At 42.3% G+C, this 24,910-nt stretch overlaps 1 protein-coding gene across 1 annotated transcript; it reads left to right on the top strand.

The window, feature by feature from the left end:
* Positions 1–22,566: 22,566 nt before the first annotated feature.
* On the top strand, positions 22,567–23,508 carry LOC124093793 (olfactory receptor 2T33-like). Its single transcript, XM_046446347.1, has one exon. It carries the CDS (start codon positions 22,582–22,584, stop codon positions 23,506–23,508), a length of 927 nt encoding a protein of 308 aa, XP_046302303.1. The 5' UTR covers positions 22,567–22,581.
* The last annotated feature ends 1,402 nt before the right edge of the window (positions 23,509–24,910 follow it).

Here is a 24,910-nt window from a genome sequence, read left to right as displayed (position 1 = left end):
ACATAGCTGCTCCATTGTTTGGGGAATATATATTTATGATTGTTATGGCTTGTTGGTGTATTGTTCCCTTGAGCAGTACATAAAGTCCATCTTTATCCCTTTTGATTAACTTTGGCTTGAAGTCTATTTGATACAAGAATGGAAACCCCTCTTGCTTCTGCAGTCCATGTGAATGGTATGATTTTTCCCAACCTTCCACCTTCAGTCTGTGTATATCTTTTCCTATCAGATGAATCTCCTGGAGGCAGCATATTGTTGGGTCTTCTTTTTAAATCCAATCTGCCAGTCTATGTCTTTTGACTGGTGAGATTTAGACATTAACATTCAGGGTTATTATTGAGACATGGTTTGTATTCCCAGCCATATTTGTTTTTCTGTTATTTAACTCTACTTGATTTTCTTCTTTGATTAGTTTTGCCTTTAGGATACTAGCCCTCTGCTGATTTTTATTGTTGTTTTTTGTTTCCTCTTTATGGAATATTTTTCCAAGGATGTTTTGTAGTGTCAGTTTTGTAGCTGTAATTTTTTTTAAATTTTGTTTATCATGGAAGGTTTTTATTTCATCATCAAATCTAAAGCTTAATTTTGCTGGATATGGGGTTTTGTTGGTTGGCATCCATTTTCTTTCAGAGCTTGATATATGTTGTTCCAGGATCTTCTAGCTTTCATGGTCTGGTTTGAAAAATCTTCTGCGAGTCTAATTGGTTTCCCCCTATAAATAATCTGATTCCTTTCTCTCATGGCTTTTAAAATTCTCTCCTTATTCTGTATGTATGGCAGTTTTATTATAAAGTGCTTTGGTGTGGATCTATTGGGATTTTGTAATTCAGCATCCTGTAGGCTTCTTTAATTTGGAGTTTTAATTCATTCTTCATGTTTGGAAAGTTTTCTGAAATTATTTCACTGAATAGATTGTCCATTCCTTTGGTTTGGACCTCTATGCCTTCCTCTATCCCAGTAGCTCTTAAATTTGCTCTTTTTATGCTATCTCATATTTCTTGAATGTTCTGGTCATGGTTTTTTACCATTATCACTGTGTGATCTATATTCTTTTTAAGATTATATAGTTTGTCTTTATTGTCTGATGTCCTGTCTTCCAAGTGATCTACTTTGTTTGTGATGCTTTTATTTGAGCCTTTAATTTTGGTTTATTGTTTCTTTAATTTCAGAGATTTCTTTTTTCTTTTTATTTTTTAGAACTTCCATCTCCCTTTTGAGGTCATCTTTTGCTTTCTGTATTTATTTATGTAGCTCCTTGTCAAAATGATCCTTTATTGCCTGTATTTGCTCTCTCATATCTTCCTTGAGTCACAGAACATTTTTATCATGAACATCCTGAACTCTTTCTCTGTCATTTATGCTACTGTGGTTGCCAAGGATTCAAATAATGTGGCATCTTGATTTGTTTGTGGCACTTCCTTCCCTTGTCTTTTCATGTTGCTCATGTGTCTTCCCTTCTAGCTCTGTGGGTCTGGGGTGTTATTTTTTACCATATAGGTTTGTAGTGCTCTTGTAGGGTTATCACCTATGAACAATTCATTGTTATTAAGGCATTTACAGTTTGGTCTCAATGTACAGAAATGTTGGATTTGATTTTTATCTATGATATAATCAGTAGTTTTGTAAAACGGTTTACATTTCTGACGGTGGACAATGAACTGGGGGTGGGGTATAGGATGATATGCTGAAGAGGTAGGATGTGAGGACATAGGGTTAATATATCTTAGGAAGTGGGAAAGAGAAATAATGAAGAGGGTTATAGGAGGAGAATAGACAGGAAGTAGTTTAGGGTAGATGAGTACATGGGAAGACAGTAGAGTACATAAAACAAACACACATGTATTTAGAAAAATAAAGGATGTTAAAATAGTATAAATTGGAGGAGGAAGGAAAAAATGAAAGAAGAAAAAATAAAAGGCATATACAACACCTCTACATTATATTATTCATATGTTCCAGTCCTCAAACCTTATTTCATGCAATGTGCTTGGTTTCACTTATGTTGGGGATGTGAGGGTGGGAGGATAGAGGGGGAGAAGAAAAAAAAAAATCAAAGGAAGAAACCAGGATTTTTCTAGTTTTAGAGATACATATCTTTCCTGCTTCCCTTCTCATTCAATAGGTGAGGTTGTCTGTTGTAAGCTGATGTCTCTGCCCTTAGGATGGTGGAGGTAACCAGGGTGGAAAGGCTAGTCCTCATGGTGGACGCCTGGAAGCAGGGAGTGGCATCCACCAGTTCCTGCAGGGAGACGGCACATCAAGGGTCTCTTTTGAGACCGCTCGGATGACTTGAGCACACAGTCCTCTCTCTCTATCTTGCCTGGAAATTTCCCAGTTCTCTCTGTTAGGCTCCAAACTTTACCCCCATTTCCTGCTCCCTTATCAGTTCCCAAGTGAGGAAACCCTCACACCAGGGCTCTTGTGGGCAGTGCCCTGGTCACACTGCACACCTGTCCAACTGAGAGCTGTTTTGTATTGGGCAGCTACTGTGTTGGGTTATCATCCCTGGGGAGAGGGGAAAGTTGGAAACCTGGTACCTGGCCAGCTGGAGTTCTGATCTGGGAGCTGCCCCCACTAAATATGGGGAGGAAGTTATGCCAAGATGGAGGCTGGCCGCTTCTAGTACTGGGGTGTCAGGTGGAGTGGGGGGAACTGATGGCGTTGTGCTGAGGGTAGGTAGCAGCTGAGTGTCCTGTGTGGGAGCGGAGTGAAGTCTGGGAGTTCTGAAGCTGTGCTGATGGGTGATTCTGCTAAGGTGCTCTGGAGCCCTGCAGCCCTGCCTTTGCTAGAACTCCAAGGGTTAGGTGCTGGGAGCCAGGAGTCCTTCCCGAGAGCAGCTGTATAGGGGTCCTTTAACACTCTCAGAGATGCAGTATTCCTACTAGGTTAGATCTGAATCACAGAGCAACACAGAATGCTGCTTCCCTCTGGCCCGCCATCTTCTTCCCTCTCTCATAATTGTTCTTATTAACAGAATGTCAGCATGTTTCTGCAAAGAAGTCAGTGTGGGTTAGAACTTCCTATTCTCTGTTGCTCTGCCTGCACAAGCTACATTTGGCCGCAGACTAGATGATGTTATTTCTGTTTAGTGGTAATTAATTTAACAAAAATTGGACAAAAGCACTTTATGAGAACTAAAAAAAAACAAAATACTGTTTTGTAGATGCCAACAAAAAAGTAAACCTCCACGACTTTCTCCCGCCACTGGGTATAAAGATCAAAGAATTTCCAAACTCAAGGTCCAGAGAATTTTAGGAGATATCCCCTCTGGAACGTCAGCCAATAAACCTTCTCCCTGAAAATTCCTCAGGTGTCCAGCCTGATGTGTCCTACATTACAAACGGACCCTCCAGTGGCAAAAGAAGCCAGAAACGTGGCCAGGAATTCTTGTATTAAAAGTATACAGCAGGGGCTGACTGCCCTTCTCTGCTGGAGGCAGCATTCTTTCCTAGTGACACCAGCGGAGTTTACCACCACTCCACAGCAAGTGGGTAGGAGGAGGAGTCCCCTGCCCAGCCACACAAGCCTGGGTGATCCCAGGCAGAGCCAGCCTCCTGAAGCTCCAGGTGGCCCCACCCATCCAGGCCTCGGAGGCCACGGCCACGGCAGAGACAGAGCCACGGAGCATGGGCACCATCTGTGCCAAGAGGAAAAAGAGGGAGAAGCAGGTGTAGAGCAGCTGAAGGGGACACAGGGGCAGAGCCATGGGCCTGGGTGGTCCCCAAGGCTGTGAGGAAGGAAGAAGGTGGGTGGGGAGGACTGAGTGAACTCCAAACTCAGGCAGCCCAGGGAAGTAAGGAGGAAGAAGCTGAGGATGAGGAGCACATCCAGGCACGACTGGGTGGGCATGGACCTGGCGGTGCTGCAGCAAAATCTTCAGGCCCTCACAGGAAAATGGCACCAATTCAACTGCATCCTGATCCACAGTTGTTAAGAGACCCCAGGGCCACCGGTGTACTGGCCTCCTGGGCAGGATGACCCCAGGAAAGCACCCAAGGACTCCCCAGAAGTATACAAAGACAAGCAGGTTGCCCCGGCCGCCCACACCAAGCACTGGAAAGCGTGAGTGCCTTCTGGAGGGTTGAGTACCCCCGAGCGGCTGCACATACCTTGGACATCACGGGAGTGACGCCTGCTGGAGAAGAAGGTGGCAGCTCTGAAGTGTTGGCAGCCACCTTGAAACCAGTGCTGTGAATTCCCATCAGAGACCCTGCGGAAAGGCAGCCACCTGGGATCTGATCTGCTGGGAGAGTAAAGATTGAAGTGGCCTCCACTGACCTATGCTGGTGCAGTGGGCCCTGCGTGTATTATGCTCCTGGGACGTGCCACCAGGAAGAACTGTGTTCAAGTCATCTGGGAACGGTGATTTATAATTTAAGCTTTTAGTTGTAGTCTGAGGTAACTACAAATTATGCTTAGGCAAACTTGGGTCCCCCAAATGGGAAAAGGGGTGGGGGAGTGAATGATCTTGTTTTTCTTAGTAAATTTTTTTTATATTTATTTTTTAGTTATCCGCGGACACAACATCTTTGTTTGTATGTGGTGCTGAGGATCGAACCCGGGCCGCACGCATGCCAGGCCAGCGCGCTACCGCTTGAGCCACATCCCCAGCCCCAATTCTTAGTAAATTTTTATTTGGACAGTGCCTTTTCAGTGTTCCACATTAAGGCCTTTTTTTTTTTTTTTTTGACTTAGAATAAGCTCCTTGACAGCATATTGCTTGGTTAGGTAAGTGCCTGAAATATGCATGAGAATTATAGAGTGTCTCCTGAATTTGCCAATCCCTATAGTGGAACCAAATAGCCTTTGACAAGGGTCAGCAGATGCCAGTGGCTCTACTTCAGGTGCTGCTAAAGCCTCCAATCTGGGCTACATCGTACAGTACATGCAGTGGAGAGAGCAATTCTGCTTAGGCTCAGGGATTCACTGACCTGTCCTTAAGGATTGAAAGCATCCTGAGCAAAACCTCACCCACAACCTAATCAAGTGGCATAGATCTTCAGTGCTCATTGATAAGAATCCCTTCCATACGTGTGTCCAAATTTTTAAGATAGTAAACATTCTAAAGATGGAGTGATTGTTTCTACTAGCTCTATTACCAGCCTTTGGTGTGTCTCTAATAGTGATCATTTGGAAAGGTAGGTCAACAGATGGTGATGTGGTGGTTCTGTTTATAATAATTATAGTTTAAGATATCCAGTGGTATTTAGTCCTTAAAAGGGAATTTCAGAAGCTCCCCAAGACTACTGAAAATTTCCTTTCTACCTAATGAGGCAGTTTGGCAATTTCCTAGTTTAATATTTTTGATTCAGTAGAAATACTGCATGTTGGTCTGTGACCACTTGATGTAGAGTTTGGGTTTCTTTATGATAAATTCATTTGCCAAAGGTAGGGGTTACGGCTTGCTACTGGCCAGTGTGAAGCACATGAGTGATTGCAACTGTCCTGGGGTGGGGACATTCTCTGTAGGAGTTCAGTCTTTGTGAGTACCATAATGCAGGAATCAAATTCATAGGAGGGCTAAGTATCTCCTGCCAGAGGCCAGTCCCTGCAGAATCACTACTACAGTGATGTCACAACAAGCTTGTTCTAATGGAAGGTAGAATGTGATGGGTGACAGCTGGAAGGACCAAGCATTTAGTACATGACCTGGGCTCCACAAGAGTTGAAATCCTCAAATGTTCCCCTGGCAAAAGCAAGCCCCCCCCCCCCAAGGGACTGTGAACAGGGATGCTGTGGCAGGGGGAGCTGGCACAGGGCACCTGGGTTGGTGAAGGCTGCCAATGGAGCTGCGGTGTCACAGCACAAGTTCTGTAGGAAACTAGGCTCAGCCAGCTGTCCGGAGGGCTCCCTGGTGGAGATGAAGGCGGACACAAGCTGCACACAACTGCAGATCTCCTAAGAACCCCATGGGAAAGCAGGCTGTGTGGCTGTGAGCACTGGCTCCTCTTCTAGAGGGTGAGGAGGGGACCTCAGTCATGTCATCTGTGTCTCTGTCAAGCTGACCCTGGAGGATGGCCTGTTTCTCACATCCAGGAAGCAATGCCACTGAGGGAGCTTTTCCAGTTGTCCCAGAGAGAGCAGCACACACACATATCCCCAAGGCTCCCTTACACACCGTGAGGTGGCATCTGAGCACCTCTTCCCTTCTGCCTGTTTTTCTTTCCCTTTGTGTTCTTTAATTAATTAAACTTTCTTTTAATAAAGCCAGTGACCCAGTTTACAATTAATATGTTAACAGAAAAGAAATTCCTGTTTCCTTCTTTAGCTTCCTGCAGGAAGAATGCCTTGTTGGCCAGGATGTGCTTGTAGCCCTGTCCCCTAAGGACAGCAGGACGGTCTTGACACCTGCCCCTGATGAAGCATGAGTAGTCAGGAGGGAGCTTTCCAGGAGGGACTATTTTTACATCCCATCCTTTACAGATGTTGGGGGCCGGAACTTCACTTGCAGGTGAGCCCTATCTTAGATTCTCGGTAAGTTGTCCAAATGGGTCATTTCCCTCAGGGACACATATCTTGAGATTTGAAAAGTATGGACTGATTACATCAAAAACTAGAAAAGAGGATAATGAAGGTTGGGCCATTAGGACATGATGACTATATGAGGAGGTCAGCAGGTTTTACCTGAGTGACTGTCACACAGTATTTGTGCATCAGGACATCATGTGGAACCTATTCATATGCATACTTGTTTTACATATCACTTAAGATGAACTTAATATAAACTGGAAACTGGAGAAAGTCTGTGTCCACCCACATTCTCCTCAGCATGATCCTTCCGCACCCCCAGAGCTGAAGCTCAGGGCTCCAGAGGGCATTCTCTCTGGCCTTTCTGCCAGCAGCTGGGGCCAGTGGGGAGCTGCACCTGGTGACCCAGGGCCAGAGTCATGGACTTCAGGTGCCTCTGCAGGCTGGCACCACCCCTGGGACACTGGGGGCTGGCAATGCAGGACCCCATTCTGCAAGCCTTCATGCTGTTTTACTTCCCAAACGGAAAGGATTTTCTCATAATCCATATAATTTTGAAAACTGATAAACTACATCTCACCCAGCATCCTCACAATTCTTCCCTTTGACCCTCTGACATACACACTTTATGTTCCTGTGTTGCCATGTGGGAGTGCCACGGTTGTGTCATGGTGTTAGTCAGCTCGCCCTGCTGTATCCAAACTATATGATAAGAATGACCTAGAGGAAGAAAGGCTTGTTTTGCCCTATGGTTTCAGAGCCTCAGTCATGGTGGGTGTGAAACAAGAGGTGAGGCAGAGCATCAGTGCTGAAGGGAGAAAGGGAGCAGAGGAGGAGCACTGCTGACCCCATGAAACCAGGAAGGAGTGGGGAGGGGGAGAGGGAAGGGAAGGAAGGAGGGTGGAGGGGGAGAGAGAAGGGAAGGAAGGAGGGGGAGGGGGAGAGAGAAGGGAAGGAAGGAGGGGGAGGGGGAGAGAGAAGGGAAGGAAGCAGGGACCCAAGGAAGACGAGCCCTTCCAGGACGTGTCCCCAGACACCCACCTCCTCCAGGCATGTGCCACCTGCTCAGTGTTGCCACTGAGAGTTACCATTAAACTAGGATGGGCTGGTGAGGTAACAGCGCTCACAATCCAGGCATTTCACTGCCTATCCCTGCATAAGCAGGAGCTTTGGGGAAAACTCATATCCATAGCAACACAGCTGTGATCCATGGAAACAATTTAATTTTCCACAATTATCTTCTAATTCTTCTTCTTATTTATTTATTTTTTTTTTTGTACTGGGGAGTGAACCCAGAGGCACTTAACCACTGAGCAATATCTCCAGCCCTTTTTAAATATTTTGTTTACAGGCAGGGTTTCTCTGAGTTGCTTAGTGCCTTGCTATGTTGCTAAGGCTGTCTTGGAACTTGCATTCCTCCTGCCTCAGCCTCCCAAGATGTCGGGATTACAGGTGTGAGGCACCTGTCTTTCTTGTTGTAAACAAACTTGAAAGAAATGTCACGAGTTGTGTGTATAATTTAATCCCTTTTGTATTATATCTTGGAATGAAAAACAGATCTATAAAAATTGTGCCTGTGGAAAAGGCCAGCTTACAGTTCAAACTCAAAAGTACCAAACTTATTATAGAAATATATTTTAAAACATATCTCTGAAGTTAGTTTTCATTTTATTCTGGCTGGTTATACATATAATAAGGAAAAATTCCAGAGGCTGATAATGTAGCCTAGTGGCAGAGCAGTCACCTAGCATTCTCCAGGACCTGGGTTCCATCCTTAGCACTAGCAAAAAAAAAAAAAAAAAAAGAAGAAGAAGAAAGAAAACAAAATTATTAACTCATGTTTCAGTGCATGAAAACAAGAATTCATTTGTTTAATGTGTATTTGTTCAATTTCAGTAAATCATATTTTAATGCTTACAGGGCATAAATATGTATTCTCCATTTCCCAATTATGCAAAGGAAATTATTAAGCTATTCAGGATTATAGAGATTTGGTTTGTGGTCCAGCCGAATGTTAGATGAATTCATTCAGTTTTGTCATGTAGACCCTACTATTCTGCTTTTTTTTTCTTAGAGAAGTGATAGCTTTGAATAGATGAAAGGAATAGTGGCTGCTGTTTATTGATAACTTTATAAATATAAGTATCTAATTAAAGACTGTTTACAAACCTCCATTTTCATTCCTTCAACAACCCTAAATGTAATCACTGTGCCTATTTTAGTACAATACCTTGAGGTTCATGGGGTCCAAGCACTGTGTCTAATGCCACTGGTCTTGTAATTGTTGGAATGTAGATTAGAGGTGAGCTCTGTGCAACTCACAAACTCACACTCTCATGCTCTCAAATGCTACCTGTGATTGCCATAGGGATCCACGAATAGACTTGTTTACATGATTAAACTGTAGACAGAACTGGGAATTCTCATTTTCACTTTGTTAAATCCATGTGGGTAAAATCACCTTGTGTATACAATATTCCATTTATTTATGAATGCATTAAAATATGTATTCCATGTTTAATCTTTGCAATGAGATATACTTAGTAGTAAAATAAGCCTGGGATTGCATTCCCCCCCCCCCCAGTGACTCTAACAAATAATTTGTCCCATTTGAATAATATTTTTCTGTGTCTGATTTCCAAATATCTCTTTCCAAAAACATTTTATTGGTGAATATTAATCACACAGAGTTGTGTGTTTCATTGTGGCATATTCAGACATATACATAATTTTTATTAATTTTAAAATTAATTAACCCCTGTACTCTCCCCCTCACTCCCCTGGACGCCCTTTCTCTGCCCTACTAGTCTTCATTCTATTTTCTCCATTCTTTTTTCTCTTTCTCGCTCTAGCTTCTCCATATGAAAAAACATGGCACTTGTCTTTCTGAGCCTGCATGATTTCACTTAGCACAATGGTCTCCAGATCCACCCATTTTCCTGCAAATTCCATAATTTTATTCTTTTTTTATGGGTAGGTAAAGTCCATTGTGTAGATATTCCACATCTTCTTAATCTCTTCATCTGTTGACAGACATGTAGCCTGGTTCCATAGCTTGGCTATTATAAATTGTGCTGTAATAAATGTGGGTATTTGTGTATTCCTAAAGTGTGATATCTTTAATTCTTTAAATACCACGGAGGGTTCTAGCAGGATCATGTGGACAATCTATTTTCAGTATTTTAGGAACCTCCATTCTGATTTTCACAGTGGCTGCACCAATTTATATCCCATCATATTGTGTAAGAAATTTTCCCCCAACCTCACCAGCATTCATTATTGCTTGGATACTTGATGACTGTCATTCTAACTCAAGTGAGAAGGAACCTCAGAATCGTTTTCATTTACAGTTTCCTGTGGGTTCAACATATTGAACATCTTTTTCATATGACTAATGGTCATTCTTACTTCTCTTGAGAATATTCTGATTAGCTCATTTGCCCCTTTATTGATTGGGATATTTGGTCTTTGGTGTTAAAAAAATTTTAAATTTCTTTACATATTCTGCATACTAACCTCCTATTGGAGGAGCAGCTGGCAATGATTTTCTTTCATTCTGTGGGTTCTCTCTCCTCATTGTTTATTGTTTCCTTTGCTGTGCAGAAGTTCTTAATTTGATTTCCCTTATTTTATTCTTTGTAAAATTTCCTGAGCTCTAGCAGATCCATTGAAGAAGTCTTTGCCTGCACTTAAATGTTGGTCCTATATTTTTCTGTAGCAGTTGCAAATTTTTTTGGTGTAATATCTAGATTTTTGATCCATTTTGAGTTAACTTTTGTGCAGAGGTAGAGATGGGGATCTCTTCTCATTCTCCTATGTCTGGATATCCAGTTTCCTGGCACCATTTGCTAACAAGGCTGTCTTTCCTCTGACATAATTTTGGGGACTTTGTCAAATTTGATGACAAACTGTGGCTTTGTCTCTGTGTCTTTTATTCTATTCTAGTGGTCCAGTACCTGTTTTCATGGTAGTACCATACTGTTTTGGTTACTATAGCTCTGTAGTGTAATTCAAAATCAGATATTGTGATGTGGCCAGCATTGCTCTTTTTTGTTCAGGATTGCTCTAGCAATTCTGGGTATTTAATTATTCCATATGACTTTTAAGTTTTTTCCCACTATTGCTGAAAAATCCTGTAATAATGTCATTGAAAAAAAATACAATGATGAAAATACATACTCACACATATACATATATACATATACCTAATATTGGAGGTGAAAATCAAAGTTAACACAGTGGGAACCTAGAAAAAATAATACATGAAGAATCTTCTTGTTACCAAGAATATTAATCAAAAGAAGTTAAAAATGCTGGCCATTTTAATGTACTTGTTTGACCCAGAAAAATAAAGACAAAACTGTAAAGTCCACCAAAATAGAGAATCAGATAAAAGACACCTGAGCAGAGGGGGGTTAAAGAACTACAGGCTCAGTGCTGGGCAAATGGTTGGAAGTAAAGCATCCCCTCCAACAGGTCCAGGAAGGCTGGAGAAACTGTCTATCTCAACCCATAGCATGAGACATGTGGTTGTGGATGTGACTGAGAATAACTAAGTCCCATGAAGACACAGGCTCATCTCCTCCAGGGAGAGGTGGCAGGATCACCATGGAGGTGATAGATACCAAAGAGAGGACTGAGTGACCCTCATGGACATCCAAGCCAGGAGGGCTTACAGGCACCCCAGCCAGCCCCTACCTGCAATCTCAAAGCACACCCCTAGCAGAGAAGCATGCCTCTGAGCGCAGCAAGACTGCAGCCTCAAGGAGACAATAAGGTCATATCACTGTCGTAGACCTACAGGGGGAGGGTGGTTGTTACAAAGCAGCACAAATGAAGATATTCTGAGAAAATTATATAGCATCTCTTTCATTGAGAGAATTCTAGGATTGTATTACAATTAGTATTGGATAAAGAAAGCAAATGTTGAAAAGGTCTCAGATACAGACAGAGAAAGCACATTGTCTAAAGTGGTGGAAAGGAACAGAAAATATGGGAAGCAGCCAGTGAACAGAGGAAGAAAGGAGATGGAGGGGCCGTGGAGAAGGAAGGCAATCAGAGGACACCAAGCCCAGAGGGGCAGACAGCAGACATGCCAGGTTTCATTCCTTCCAGAGACTGTAAGCACACCCCAGGACCCAAGGAAAAGCAAAGGGCCTGGACTTAGAAAGACAACCATTGGGGATGCAGACGCAGGACATTAAAGGTAAGATGGGCTCATCACACAGGCACTAGCTCAGTGGCTAACTGCGTAGCCTCAGATGTATGAAGCAGAATGCACTGTAAAGCACACATGTTTCCAGATATTAAATTATCTTATCAGTCTGCCAGCTGTCCACATGTCCGTCTGTTTTCAGATGGGCCCACTGCTCCCCTCCAGATGTGCTTTCTAGCAGGTGACAGATGATATGTGATACCCATGACCACGTGACAGTTGTCTGTCCTTATGACATCCCGGTGCTGGCCCCAGTGATGGGTTGGAAGATCTGCAAAGCAACAGTCAAACAGATCCTCATTTCCTTCTCTCTCTGCCTCAGTGGGGGGTCTTGGCTGAAGCTGAGACTTCCAATGATTCCAGTTCCCATGAGAAAGACTCACAGCTTTCAGGCTTTCAGGCACCCCAGCCAGCCCTTATCTGCAATTGCAAAGCACACCCCTAGCAGAGAAGCAAGGCCTGAGAGGCTCAGGAGCCAGGCTGCCAGTGCCGCTCTGCTTTCCAGGCCTCAAAGCTGCCGTGCTCCTTGTTCCTGGGTGAGTCTTCTTGTGTGGCTCTGTGGTCCTCACGCCTCCTTTTACTCTCCCCCTCCTGTGTATTCTCAGGGTTTGAAATTCCCCCGTGCCTTTCAGTCCCTTGACCTGATTCTTGGGGAAACTTCCTAATTTCACCATAAGGAGACCACGCGTAAGAACGTTCAGGTTTGGAAAGACTCGAGCTGCCCAGGGGCTTTTTTTTTTTTCCTGATGCTGAAAGAAGCAGGAGGACAGTCAGAAGGAGCATCTCTACCATCCCAGGCTCGGGACTGGTGGGGACATTGGCAGCCCCAGGGAATTGGCACTCAGGCCCAAGGCACTCAGACGCAGGCAGAGTGTGTGAGTGGATGCCTCCCAGGAGACCAGGAGCAGGTAAAGCCCACCTGGGAAGCACAGCTTACCAACCACTCACCACCCATGGGCCATGGGGGCTTGATTCAGAAAATGACTTCACAGCAAGGAGAGCATTTTCCATAATTGTCCTGCAGATAAGGCTTTTAGAAAAAGGACTAACCCAAAGGAAACAGCCAAAACAGTGATGAAAATGAAGGTGGGAAAACTTTTCCAAAGAAGAAAATACTGTCCTTATTTTTGATGTTCCTCATCCAGAATGCAGAAGGTGCTCACATATTCCCTCAGGGATCTGGGACTAGGTAGCCATGATTTGCGGGTTTCCTGTTCCCACCTTTCCCCAGGAGTGGGTGCTGCTGTCGAGGACTCTACAAAAGGTGCCGTGTGTTTGGTCGTCACAGAGAGAGCCCTCGGCGAGCTCCACTTGGGGATCAAGGGCCAGAACCAGGAAGCATTAGGCTTCTCAGCAGGTGGGTGCCACCCCTGGGTGATGGTGGGAATTGGGAAGAGGCCACGGTCAGGAAAGGGGAGAAGGAGCAGTGTGGACAGATGGGATGTTAAATGTGGGGGAAGGAGGAGAACTCATGCTCAGGGTACCATTTTGCCTGAGTGGCTGACAGGGTGGAGTACTGGTGTAAGCCAAGACAGAAACAGTCCCATCATGCGGTTCCCTGTGGACCTTCCTTGGTAACACCTGCGCCTGGAAACAGCAATCATCATTTTGACTTCATCACCATTGAACAGAAATGCTTTTGCCTTTTTAGCTTCTCTTCCTCAATGTGTTTATAAAATTTTACATGCTTCATATTTTCACGTAATTATTTTTTTACTGATTGGCATTATACTACATTATACTATATAACAATCATTTTTATTCTGACATTGAATATTTGTGACTGTGAAGAAAGTAACTGCCATGAAGATTTCTATGGTGACCTGTTTTGCTTTTTTTTTTCCTGATTAGTGGACATATAATCTCAGTCATCTTGGATATATACTTGTGACTTAAATTGCTTGGTTATGGGTAATGTCTTTTTTTAAAAGAAACCGACATTTTCCAGAATAGCTTTAACACCTTATATACAAGTCAATGATGCATCAGAATTCCCCAGTGCCCAAGGACGATAATAAGTCAGTACTTTGCTGAAAACACTGGAGTGAAGTTGTGCAGAGTGTGATCCAGCAGCTAATAAGCCCAACCTGGCTGCAGTCACAGGGGAGAAAAGACACATTTGGTGTGAAATGTTCTGGAGAGTCCGTGACAAAAACCTTTATATCCACTGTCAATATTTTTACTCATGGGCGTGTGCAATGGCTTCGCCTTCATTTTTGGTTGAGATACTTGTTGACCATGAATGGCTCACACTAGTAACAGCTCCTAACATGATGTGCAACAATAGACCCAGCCCCCACCCGGGCAATAAAGCTGCATGGCTGCTCAAGTCCTGCCACTCCTCACATACCCTCCTCAACCTGCCCCTTCATTTTGAATTTCTAGTTTATCACCCTATGGCCATAAAGATCTGCAGAGAAGTGGGGATTAGCCCAATGTGTGTCCATGAGGCACCACTGAACACACAGGGACTGCTCCCCATGGTCGGGCCAACACTTCCTGCCGACGAGAATCCCCACCTTCTCCCACTGTCCACCCATTCTTACTTCCTGCAGAGCTGCGATTCTTCTAGTGACACACTGGTTGACTGAGCCTGTTGCTGGAGTGCTGGGCATGCAGCACCTGTCTTGTACTTCTGTGTGCCTCGGCCTCCCCAGCTGTTGGTGACATCTGTCTGTGGAGCTCTTGTAGGTGTGGCCAACTCATTCCCACTACTGTCTTGTGTGTGGAATCCTGTTCCATGACTTACCAGAGCTTCCCCTGGTGACGAGGACAAGCTGCTTCTCTTTGGGACACCTGCAAACACTGGTGGTGAGCATGATCCAGCATTCGCCCCCCCTCCCCCCCCCCGGCACACATCTGGATGCATGTCAGATTGCCATTTGCCAGAGAGTAGAACAGCAAGATCCTGATGTCTCTGAACATTGGGATGGAAAAAAAAAGGTCATTCAAACCATCCAAGGAATGGAGATTAAAATAAGGTATGATAAAACTTAGAGAACATTATGAGCTATATGAACAAATTTTAAATTACCACCAAATAACAATTAAGAATTATGAAAGTTCTACATAAAGACCAAAATCTTTCCTAAGGAAATATTAATATTGCTGAGAAAAAAATGAATTGAATCATAGCTAATGGAGAAACATAAATTCCCTATCAACTATACAATTTTTTAAAAGGGGGATTTTCTCCAACTTGCTTCCTAAATTCATTCAATATTGCCCTCCATTAAATTCCCTCAGTGAGTCAGTGTGTGTGTGTGTACACGTGCACAGTGCAGAACTTTTAATCATGTTAGAGAATAAAGTAGCTCCAAACAGACTTCATTTTTCCAGTTGTCTTCCAATTCCACAAATGAAATTGTTTGTGCTATAGAGTAACAGAACTTACTTAAAATGTGATAATTAAGTAATTATTATTGTTGAGCAAATACAGGTCAATAAAGCAAAATAGGGCAACTACAACAGAACTCATGCCCTGATTACTGACTTAAGACAAAGGAGGCTGTGGGAAAGCTCTTGTCTTTGTGTGGAAACAGACTGACTCAATTGAATATCCACATACACTTAAAGAGACTTATTTTATAGCTAATCTCTAAAACAAGGTGGCTTTTTATCTCAATATTTAAGGTACAGCAATAATTTCAAGAAGATAATGTAGGCAAATGTTATCGGGGTTTAGGTAAAGAAGTACTTTTTTTTTTAATTTTTTTAATTGTAGGTGGACAAATACTTTTATTTATGTGGTGCTGAGGATTGAACCCAGGGCCTTACACATGCGAGACAAGCACTCTACCGCTGAGCCCCAGCCCCAGCCCCTAGGTAAAGAAGTATTTTATATGTGGAAAAAAAAAAAACACCTTGCCAAGCATGAAGAAAAATATTGATAAGCTAAAGAAAGATTTAATTTAAATTATACAATGAATTGAAATGCAAGCAGCTCAAACTAGCTGAAATAGCCATGTAGCTATGCTGTGAAAGAATCTCCACATACCTAGATAATGTCCCAGAGCTCAGTAAACAAGGCCAATCATCTTTTTTTAAAAAATTTTAATGTTATATATGACAGCAGAATGCATTAGATGAAAGGATAAAGAAAATGTGGTATTCTCTTTTACTGCTGAGTAATGTTCCATTGTGTATATATGGCACATTTTTTTTTTATCCATTCATCTATTAAAGGGCATCTAGGTTGGTTCCACAGTTTAGCTATTGTGAATTGTGCTGCTATAAACATTGATGTGGCTGTGACCCTGTAGTATGCTGTTTTTAAGTCCTTTGGGTATAGACTGAGGAGTGGGATAGCTGGGTCAAATGGTGGTTCCATTCCCAGTTTTCCAAGGAATCTCCATACTGCTTTCCATAGGGGCTGCACCAAGTTGCAGTCCCACCAGCATCCTCGCCAACACTTATTGTTGTTTGTATTCTTAATAGCTGGCATTCTGAATGGAGTGAGAAGAAATCTGGATGCATTTGCATTTCTCTAATTACTAGAGATATTGAACATTTTTTTCATATATTTGTTGATTGATTATATATCTTCTTCTGAGAAGTACCTGTTCAGTTCCTTGACCCATTTATTGATTGGGTTATTTGTTTTTTGGTGTTAAGATTTTTTTTTTTTTTTAGAGAGAGAATTTTTTTCAATATTTATTTATTTATTTTTAGTTTTTGGTGGACACAACATCTTTGCTTTTGTATGTGGTGCTGAGGATCGAACCCAGGCCGCATGCATGCCAGGTGAGCGCGCTACCCCTTGAGCCACATCCCCAGTTCTAGTGTTAAGATTTTTGAGTTCCTGGGCTGGGATTGTGGCTCAGCAGTAGAGCACTCGCCTAGCACAGGCAAGACCAGGGTTTGATTCTCAGCACCACATAAAAATAAAGGCATTGTGTTGTATCCATCTACACCTAAAAAATAAATATTAAAAAAAAGATTTTTGAGTTCCTTATATATCCCAGAGATTTATACTGTATCTGATGACCATGTGGTAAAAATTTGTTCCCATATTATAGGCTCTCTATTCACCTCACTGTTTTTTTCTTTTGCTGAGAGGAAGCTTTTTAGTTTGAATCCATCCCATTTATTGATTCTTGGAATTAATTCTTGTGCTTTAGGAGTCTTATTAAAGAAGTTGGGGCTTAATCCTAGTTCAATCACCTTGAAGTGTCACTTCACAGCATTGTTAGTCAGTGTTGGAAAGGTCCTCAGCCTCAGCAGACATGAGCAAAACTCAAATGATGTCCATCATCACTTACCACTTTAAACTCAGAAGGTCTCAAGTTAATAAGAGAAAATAACAAAAGTTGCCCAATACATAAAGGAGAGTCTTTTACAGCTGGTTGGGAAAGCCATTGTAGGAGACATTTTTGTATATCTAAAAAATTAAACTCCACATTCTCTTTGTCCTGCCAATATCACTCCTAGGTACAGATACCCCAAATTTGCATAAATATTTACTGAACACATGCACAAAAGTGTCTGGAGAGCATCATTTCCATCATCACAAAAATAAAAACTAGTCTAACATCTTCTAACATTGGAACAGAATGAACAGGTTATTTTGCCCCAAGTATGAAATTTAAGTACCTATTATTGTATGGATGAATTTCAGAAATACAATTCTGGAGAAAATAAAAGTAAGACAAATGTAGCACATGCAGTCTGATCCCATTCACATGTACCTCACCTTATTAGGGAAACTGAAGGAAAAGTTAGTGCTTGCATTTTCACAGGAGAGGCAGAGTTCTCAGAGGTGCACTCATTACCCTCCCTGCAGCAACCAACAAGGACATGGCAGGGACTGACTGCTATGGCCTGGCTCACCTTGGAGTGAGCAGGTACACACAGCACCACAATAGGGTGTGGGGGTGCAGGTCTTGGTAAGAGGGCTTGGGAAAGAGCACGAGCCCTGAGCACACAATGTGGGGTGGTGGTGGGAGGGTCACAGTTCCTGCAGTCAGCAGACTAGAACAAGCCTATGAGGGATCTTCTCATATCCCATGGACAGGGAGGGCACAGGAGGTCAAAGCTAACAGTAACTGGTGTCAGAGTGACAGCCGGGAGTGTGCTGGCTTAGAGCTCTAAGACTTGGCATGTGCCTGGGTTCCTCTGCCCTGACCTGATTACAGAGGGTCTTGTGTTGTGTTGGCCTCTCATGGTCAACAGCCATCCTGGGTGTGATGCTGATGGTTTGTTTCATGCTGATGCTGTAACACTGAACACACCCTCAGTGACTTCAACAGTTCAAGTGCATTGCCTTCCTTCTGGAAAACATAAGTAAAAATCAACCTCAGGAGACTAATAGCAGGCTGCCTCATCCTGGAAGCCCTAGGGCAGAACTGTCCTTTCCCCATCCCACCTTCTGGAGACCCCTAGAGCTCTGGCCCCTGGCCCCCTTTCTCCATCCCCATCCATATTGGGAGTATTGGGTAAAAACCTCATTCCGGCATTTCAACCATTCTCTCTAATGCTTCCCTCTCACTTTTAAGCATCCTGTCATTACTTTGGACTCACTTATATAATCTATATTTTAATATCAGCCTATTAGAAGCTTTACTTCTGTCTGCAAACTTTTCTTGGCCTTGTAAACTAACACGCTGACAGATTAGTGCGATTGCTACATGGAAGTCTTTATGAAGCCATTTTCTGCCTACTATGTTGACATTAAGTTAAACTTTGCAATTTTAAATAAATTCAAGGCCAGTGTTTAGCAATACCAAAGCTCAATTGCTAATCCCCCCTCAGCTCTGGATGCCTCAGGCTGTGTTCTCTAGCCACGAGTACTCCATTTCTCACCTCGACAATCTGTACAGCAATTGGTAGCTACGTTTACTTTGGCATATGCAGTTCACTATAGCAGTATGATTCTTTCATTTCATTCATTTATCTATTCAATGAAATTAAAATTGAAACTACTTCAATAGCTATTTAAAACATATTACAAATATTTCAGCAGAAATAAGAAGATTTGACTTTAAAAGTAGACTGTACCCATGTGCTCTATCAATCACATTCTGCGTCTGATTGGGATTGGACACTTTGCTAAAAGTCAACATCTACAGACAGGAAATGTGAGAGCTCTCCCCAGCACTGTTGCTGTTATAGTGGATGTTGTTACCTAGACACAAAAATGCAAACATACAAATAAAATAAAACTCTCTTTCATAAATGCAAGTTGGCACCTGTACTTTAGCATTGATTCTCTTAAATTTAGTTAAAAGGGGGCAAAAAAAATTAGCTGAATTGTACCCTTGGCTTCATTTCATTCCAGTTATAGTATTTGACAGTGGCTGGTGTCAGTGGTTCAGTTTTTAATCTTCTCTTTTATTGAAATTCAGAAAGAAATACCAGGATCCTATAACTTCACACATAGATGGGTTTTAAAATCATGACCTTTTCCCAGGACACTTATTTACATTTTCTTTTTACTCCAGAATGATCCTCTATTATTTTATGACTCATAGCTTTCTGAAGCATACAAAGTAGGTCAGAATCCTGGGAATCTTTAAAACACCCCTGAAATCCAACCTCTCTGTCCCCTGAAGTGTCACGTCACGTGGCTCTGGCTAATGAGAGTGCTTCCAGCCCCTGTGGGTATAGGTCACACACCCTGTAGCTGTGCATGGGCACTGATATACTCCAGCTGGACACAGCAGCAGCAAGTCACTCCTGCAGCACGAGGGGACTGCAACCATGCTTCTCACAGAGGACGCAGATGCAGCCTGCTGCAGTGAGTGTCCCCTCACATGGGTAAGGGATGCCAATCCTAGCACTTCATGCTCAACAAGTTTGAGAAAATCCTCTGTTCCCTGTTGTGCTTGTTATCCCCGGAGAGCTGCAGTGTATGCTTAGCTGCTGCTCACCAGCTGGATTCTTTAACAGCCCGATTCCCTCAAATAAAAGGTCTGTATGATATTATTTGTTACAGAAGATCATCTCAGTACACTGGGTAAGAAACTTAACATCTTAATATCAAATTTTGGCAATGAGTCTGAAAAAAAGTATAGAAAAGAAAATTACAGGCACTTATTTAAATTTCCCATGATTACCCAAAAGCTTTTTTAAAAGGAAGAAAGGGCAGGGGAATGCTGTGCTCCTCACAGCATTGCAAAGACATGGGGAAAACAACCGTTTTCACATCACTCTAAGAAAAAGCTGTGGAAGCAGATGGAAATGTGGGTAAGAAATCTCCAAACCCATGAAGTCAGAGGGAAGAAAAAAAAAAAAAAAGAAATCTTTGTTTTCCAGGATAATACATTTTCCCAACCCTGGGATTTGAGCTTCCTTTCCTCCTTTTAATGGCATGTTGTATTTTATTTGCTGTATTTTATTTACTCTTTTAGCAACACTTTGCATCCATGATCATTGTTCTAGAAATGAATCCCAAATAATTCTATTTGCATAGCTTTGCAAGTATTTTTGACTAGTGTCAACTTACTTAGTTTGTGTAATATAAATATATAGATAGTGAATTTTAGTAAAGTCAAGCATTATCATTTCTTACAAAAATAACTAACTGGGAATTATTTTATTATTTGGAGAATTCATTTGCTCTTTCTTTGAATTTAAATGCTATGTAATGCTGAGTGGAAAATTACATTTGTAATGGCAAATCACATTTATATACCCATTCTACCTTCAAAAAGTATATATAAATACCTATTTCCTTTGAAAAGTTAAGTGTTAGTGATTTTTAATTTAAAATGATTTAAACACAAGCAGAAACTTTGTAATGAATTGAAAAGTCATGGGAGTTGTTGAATTTAGTCTCTAAAAACTCATAAACCTCTCTTGCATGACTTAAGCAAAAGGATTACTGAAGTTGTCCTATTTCATGTGACATCTTATCACTTTATTAAAGAAAAAGCTGTAATTTCTGCTGTCAAATGTCCATTAAAAATCACATAAATGCTCAGGAAAGTTCATGGAAGTGCAAGGCGGCCACTGATGTGTACAGGAATAAGCAAAGTGTGCTGTGCACAGCCAGTGGGGCACTAGTGACCCTCGATAAGGAGGGACTCTGACACACCAAGCAGCACCCATGCACCCGAGTCAAGGTCATGGACAGCATGTAGTGCAAACAGACAAGGACAGGAGTGACTTCCTCCAGGTCCACTTCCTAGAGTCACCGATTTATAGAGGGAGAGAGAATGGAGGCTTCTAGTGGCCTGGGAGAAGCACGGGGAGTTCTCTCTAATGGTGCATGGTTTCATTTTGGGGAGATGAAAAGAGTTTTCAAGGTAGACACTGGTGAGAACTGTACCGATATGTGAATATACTTAATGTCATTGTGTCACTGTTCACTTAAAGATGTTTACAGTGTAAAAAATTAAAGGAACTTGCCCAACATCCTAGAGTTACTGAATTACATAATAATTTCTAAACAGGTCTAAAGCTTAGTCCGTCTTTAACACTGAGAAGTTGGAGTAGGGAAGAATGGGTTAGGGTTTCCTCCAGTCTTGGGAAGGCAGTGAGAGCCATGGCCAGGGTTTTCATTTGGTCACCAGGCACACAGATCATGCTTCAGAGATTCAGGGGTGTGCAGAGCACAGAGGTTGGCAGGTGAAGACATATTTGACAAAGAAGTATGTCCACAGGGTGGAGCAATCCAAGGCAGGATGCTCTCCAGCCACGACTAGCATTTGGACTTAGGGTAGATCTTGGCACTCCCTAAGAGCTGCACACCTTCTGCCATGTGAGTATGATGAAGCAGGCAGCATCCCTGAGGACAGACTAGTAGCCATATCTGTACAGTTCTGGGCTTCTTCATCCAGTTCTAGCAGGAGAAGATCAAAGACAAAAATTGATTTAAAGATTTTTGTTCTATGGGGAATGAGGAAGAAATTAATGTTTCTGCACACATTTGTAATAAAGAACCAGATTTTTTCCTTACCCAGTGAATAGTGCATCTTTAAATCAATACAAAGCACTGTTGAAGGATTAATGAGAGAGTGAATTGAACAATAGAGCTCCACACTAACTAACAAACTCAAATAACACTGATTACCTTAAGTTTAAAACTGTGGAAGTGACTAAGGTACTACCAACTTCACATGAAGTTATGCTTCTTTCTGCAGATGCTGTCTTCCTGCCTTCTAGATCTGAGAAGACAAGCCCTCCAGTTTTAGAAAAGGCTTTCCAGATTCAGTCAGCGTCAGGGAAAACATCATGATTTTGGAAGTTTAACCAATTTTCACGTGTTTTAGATTTGGAATCTTCATTATTAAGTACATAATTTTTTGAAAGTAAGATATGGACAATTCATCTCTAAGATATTGATCATGCAGGACACGACTAAAGCATCAATATGAATGACACATGTACACCATTTCCTGCTCACCCATTTATTTGGGCACCAAGTAACTAAAAAGTCTCTCTTGTATGTCAGTTGCAACTTCTCAAGAATTAGGATTTGGTATGCCAATTAATCAGCACTCAACCTAGGAGGCATTTATCATGTGAAACTTCAAAATGACAAAAAAAAAAACCTTTAAGTTAATTTTATCTTGATTTAAACATGCTTAAAAAATAGATGAAGCCAGGCGTGGTGGCACATGCCTGTAACCCCAGCAGCTTGGAAGACTGAGACAGAAGAATTGCAAGTTAAAAAACAGCTTTAGCAATGGTGAGGCACTAAGGAACTCAGTGAGACCATGTTTCAAAATAAAACACAAAACAGGGCTCGGGATGTGGCTCAGTGGCCAAGCACCCCTGAGTTCAATCCCCAGCACCAAAAATAAAAACAAGAAGAAAAATAAGAGATGAAAGATTTAAAATAGGTTTCATTATTACACATGTGATTATTTAGAAGGATATAAATAACAAGGGGCATTTAAAAAATTAATCTCTCTCCTATGTTTCCACTGACAGTGTCTCTTCTGTTGTTTGAAATCATGGAAAGTGGGAACACCAGTTCCGACTTCATTCTCCTAGGTCTCTTGGGCCACTCCAGAGCCCAGCAGTTTCTCTTTGGGATGGTTCTGACAATAGCTTTTATGGCTCTAGTGGGCAATGCTCTCATGATTCTCCTGATTCAGTGGGACCTCCGGCTCCACACGCCCATGTACTTCCTCCTGAGCCAACTGTCCCTCATGGATGCCATGCTGGTTTCCACCACTGTGCCTAAAATGGCTGCTGACTACTTGACTGGAATCAAGTCCATCTCCCTTGCTGGCTGTGGCTTGCAGATCTTCTTCCTTCTCACTCTGGGTGGTGGGGAGTGCTTCCTCTTAGCAGCCATGGCCTATGACCGCTATGTGGCTGTATGCCACCCTCTGCGCTATCCCATGCTCATGAGCTGGCCACTGTGTCTGAGGATGACCATGGGGTCCTGGTTCCTGGGAGCAGCTGACGGGCTGATGCAGGCAGTTGTTGCCCTGAGCTTCCCGTTTTGCAGCAGGCGAGAGATAGACCATTTCTTCTGTGAGGCCCCTACACTGGTGCGCTTGGCTTGTGCTGACACGTCTGTCTTTGAGAATGTCATGTACATCTGCTGTGTGTTGATGCTCCTGGTGCCCTTCTGCCTCATCCTGACCTCCTACAGTCTCATCCTGGCTGCTGTCCTCCACATGCACTCCACAGAAGCCCGCAAGAAGGCCTTTGCCACCTGCTCCTCACACGTGGCTGTGGTGGGGCTCTTTTATGGAGCTGCCATTTTTATCTACATGAGACCCAAATCCTACAGGTCAGCTCACCACGATAAGGTGGTGTCAGCCTTCTATAGCATTCTCACCCCAATGCTGAACCCCCTCATTTACAGCTTGAGGAACAGCGAGGTCAAGGGCACCCTGAGAAAGTGTGTGGCCAGTGTGTGGCCTTGAGGCTTTATTAACAATACACTACATTGCCCCAGATTTTGTGGTTGGGCAGAGTGACTGGTGGGATTCTTAGAGTTGTAATTACAGGGACCCCTCCTTATGAATTACAGACACAATCCACATTGCCAAGGGGATACCTGGAACCACTGATGCTCTCTTTGAAAACATTGTTGACCTTAGCTGAACACTGAGTGCTGTGGCCAAAACTTTTGCAACTTTAGGTTCAAGAGCAAAAGTAGCATGCTTTTCTTTTTCCTTCTTTGCAGTTTCACATGTATATTTACTCTTAGCAAAGATCTCTGCAACCTCTGCCTATAATTCTTTTCTCATTAAGTGGAGAGGTTCATCTTTTCAGGTCAGATTGGAGCATTGCTGTACCAGATTCTATACTTATGGAATATGTATTTCTGGATTTTTTAATTTTAAGTTTTCAGTTTGTTGTTGATTGCAGGTAACTGAGTCTATGGTGCACAAAACCAGAGATAAGGGAGAACAATTGGATTCCCTTGGATCTGCCCCCCACATTTTACTTATCAATAAACCTGCATGTTTTAATGAACTGTTACTCAAAAAGTGAATTCACTATTCCAGCAATTTTGGGATTATTATCTATGTTTCAACTGAGGTATACTTTTTAAGAAGTAGGATGCTCACAACCCAGCCTTTTCTTTCAAGAAATTTCAATAAATACTAGCCTAAGACTCCACACTGTCATCAAGAAAGGCTACATGCTCCAGCCTCCCAAGTCCCTCCACCACCAGTGAAGCACCCTCAAGAAAGACCATGGATCTGCTGTTTATCCCATTGTTTAGTTTGGCCTGTTCTATTCTTGTCCTTGGAACCCCATGATGAATAGTCCTACATCCTGTGTTTTTCTCTCAGTTCAAAGACTCCTCTGCAACTCTGCTCTCACCAGTTCTTCACCCCGTTTAATTCCTTCAGGTCTTCTATTGTCTAAAATGTCACAGTATGTTACCCCATGTGTTTTGGAGGATGTCTGGACTATGTTCAGTTTGGATCTATGGAAATTAAAGTTATTTGTGGGATCAAAAGTTGTTGTTGTTGTTTTTAATAACTATTATTTAGGTAGATGGATGGTGAACTTTTTCTTGACTTGTTTGCTGAAACAGAATGTTAATATGACATTTCCACCACCACAGTGCTCAAGATTCTTTTGCATCCATTGTTATCAGACTTTATTTTTGAGAACTTCTAGTGAGTGTTTTGGTAACTTATTTTGTTTTTAGCTTGGCTTCCCCTGATTGCTGTGAAAGTTCTATATTTTTGTATTATTTTACTGTCTGATTTTTTTTTAAATTTTGTTAACTGTATGTTTTTATTCTTGGAAAGAAATAATAAAGCATGTAGTCTCCCCAATGAGCCCAACTTGGTAGTTCATTCATGG

Source organism: Marmota monax, unplaced genomic scaffold, assembly GCF_021218885.2.
Source record: "Marmota monax isolate L192 unplaced genomic scaffold, Marmota_monax_Labrador192_F-V1.1 WCK01_AAM20220418_F8-fsc01019, whole genome shotgun sequence".
Taxonomy (NCBI): domain Eukaryota; kingdom Metazoa; phylum Chordata; class Mammalia; order Rodentia; family Sciuridae; genus Marmota; species Marmota monax.
The sequence above is the reverse complement of the archived record's forward strand: the minus strand, read 5'-3'. Positions and strand labels throughout refer to the sequence as shown.

Coding starts and splice junctions, on each gene's coding strand:
- LOC124093793 (XM_046446347.1), top strand. CDS start 22,582: ATGGAAAGTGGGAACACCAGTTCCGACTTCATTCTCCTAGGTCTCTTG.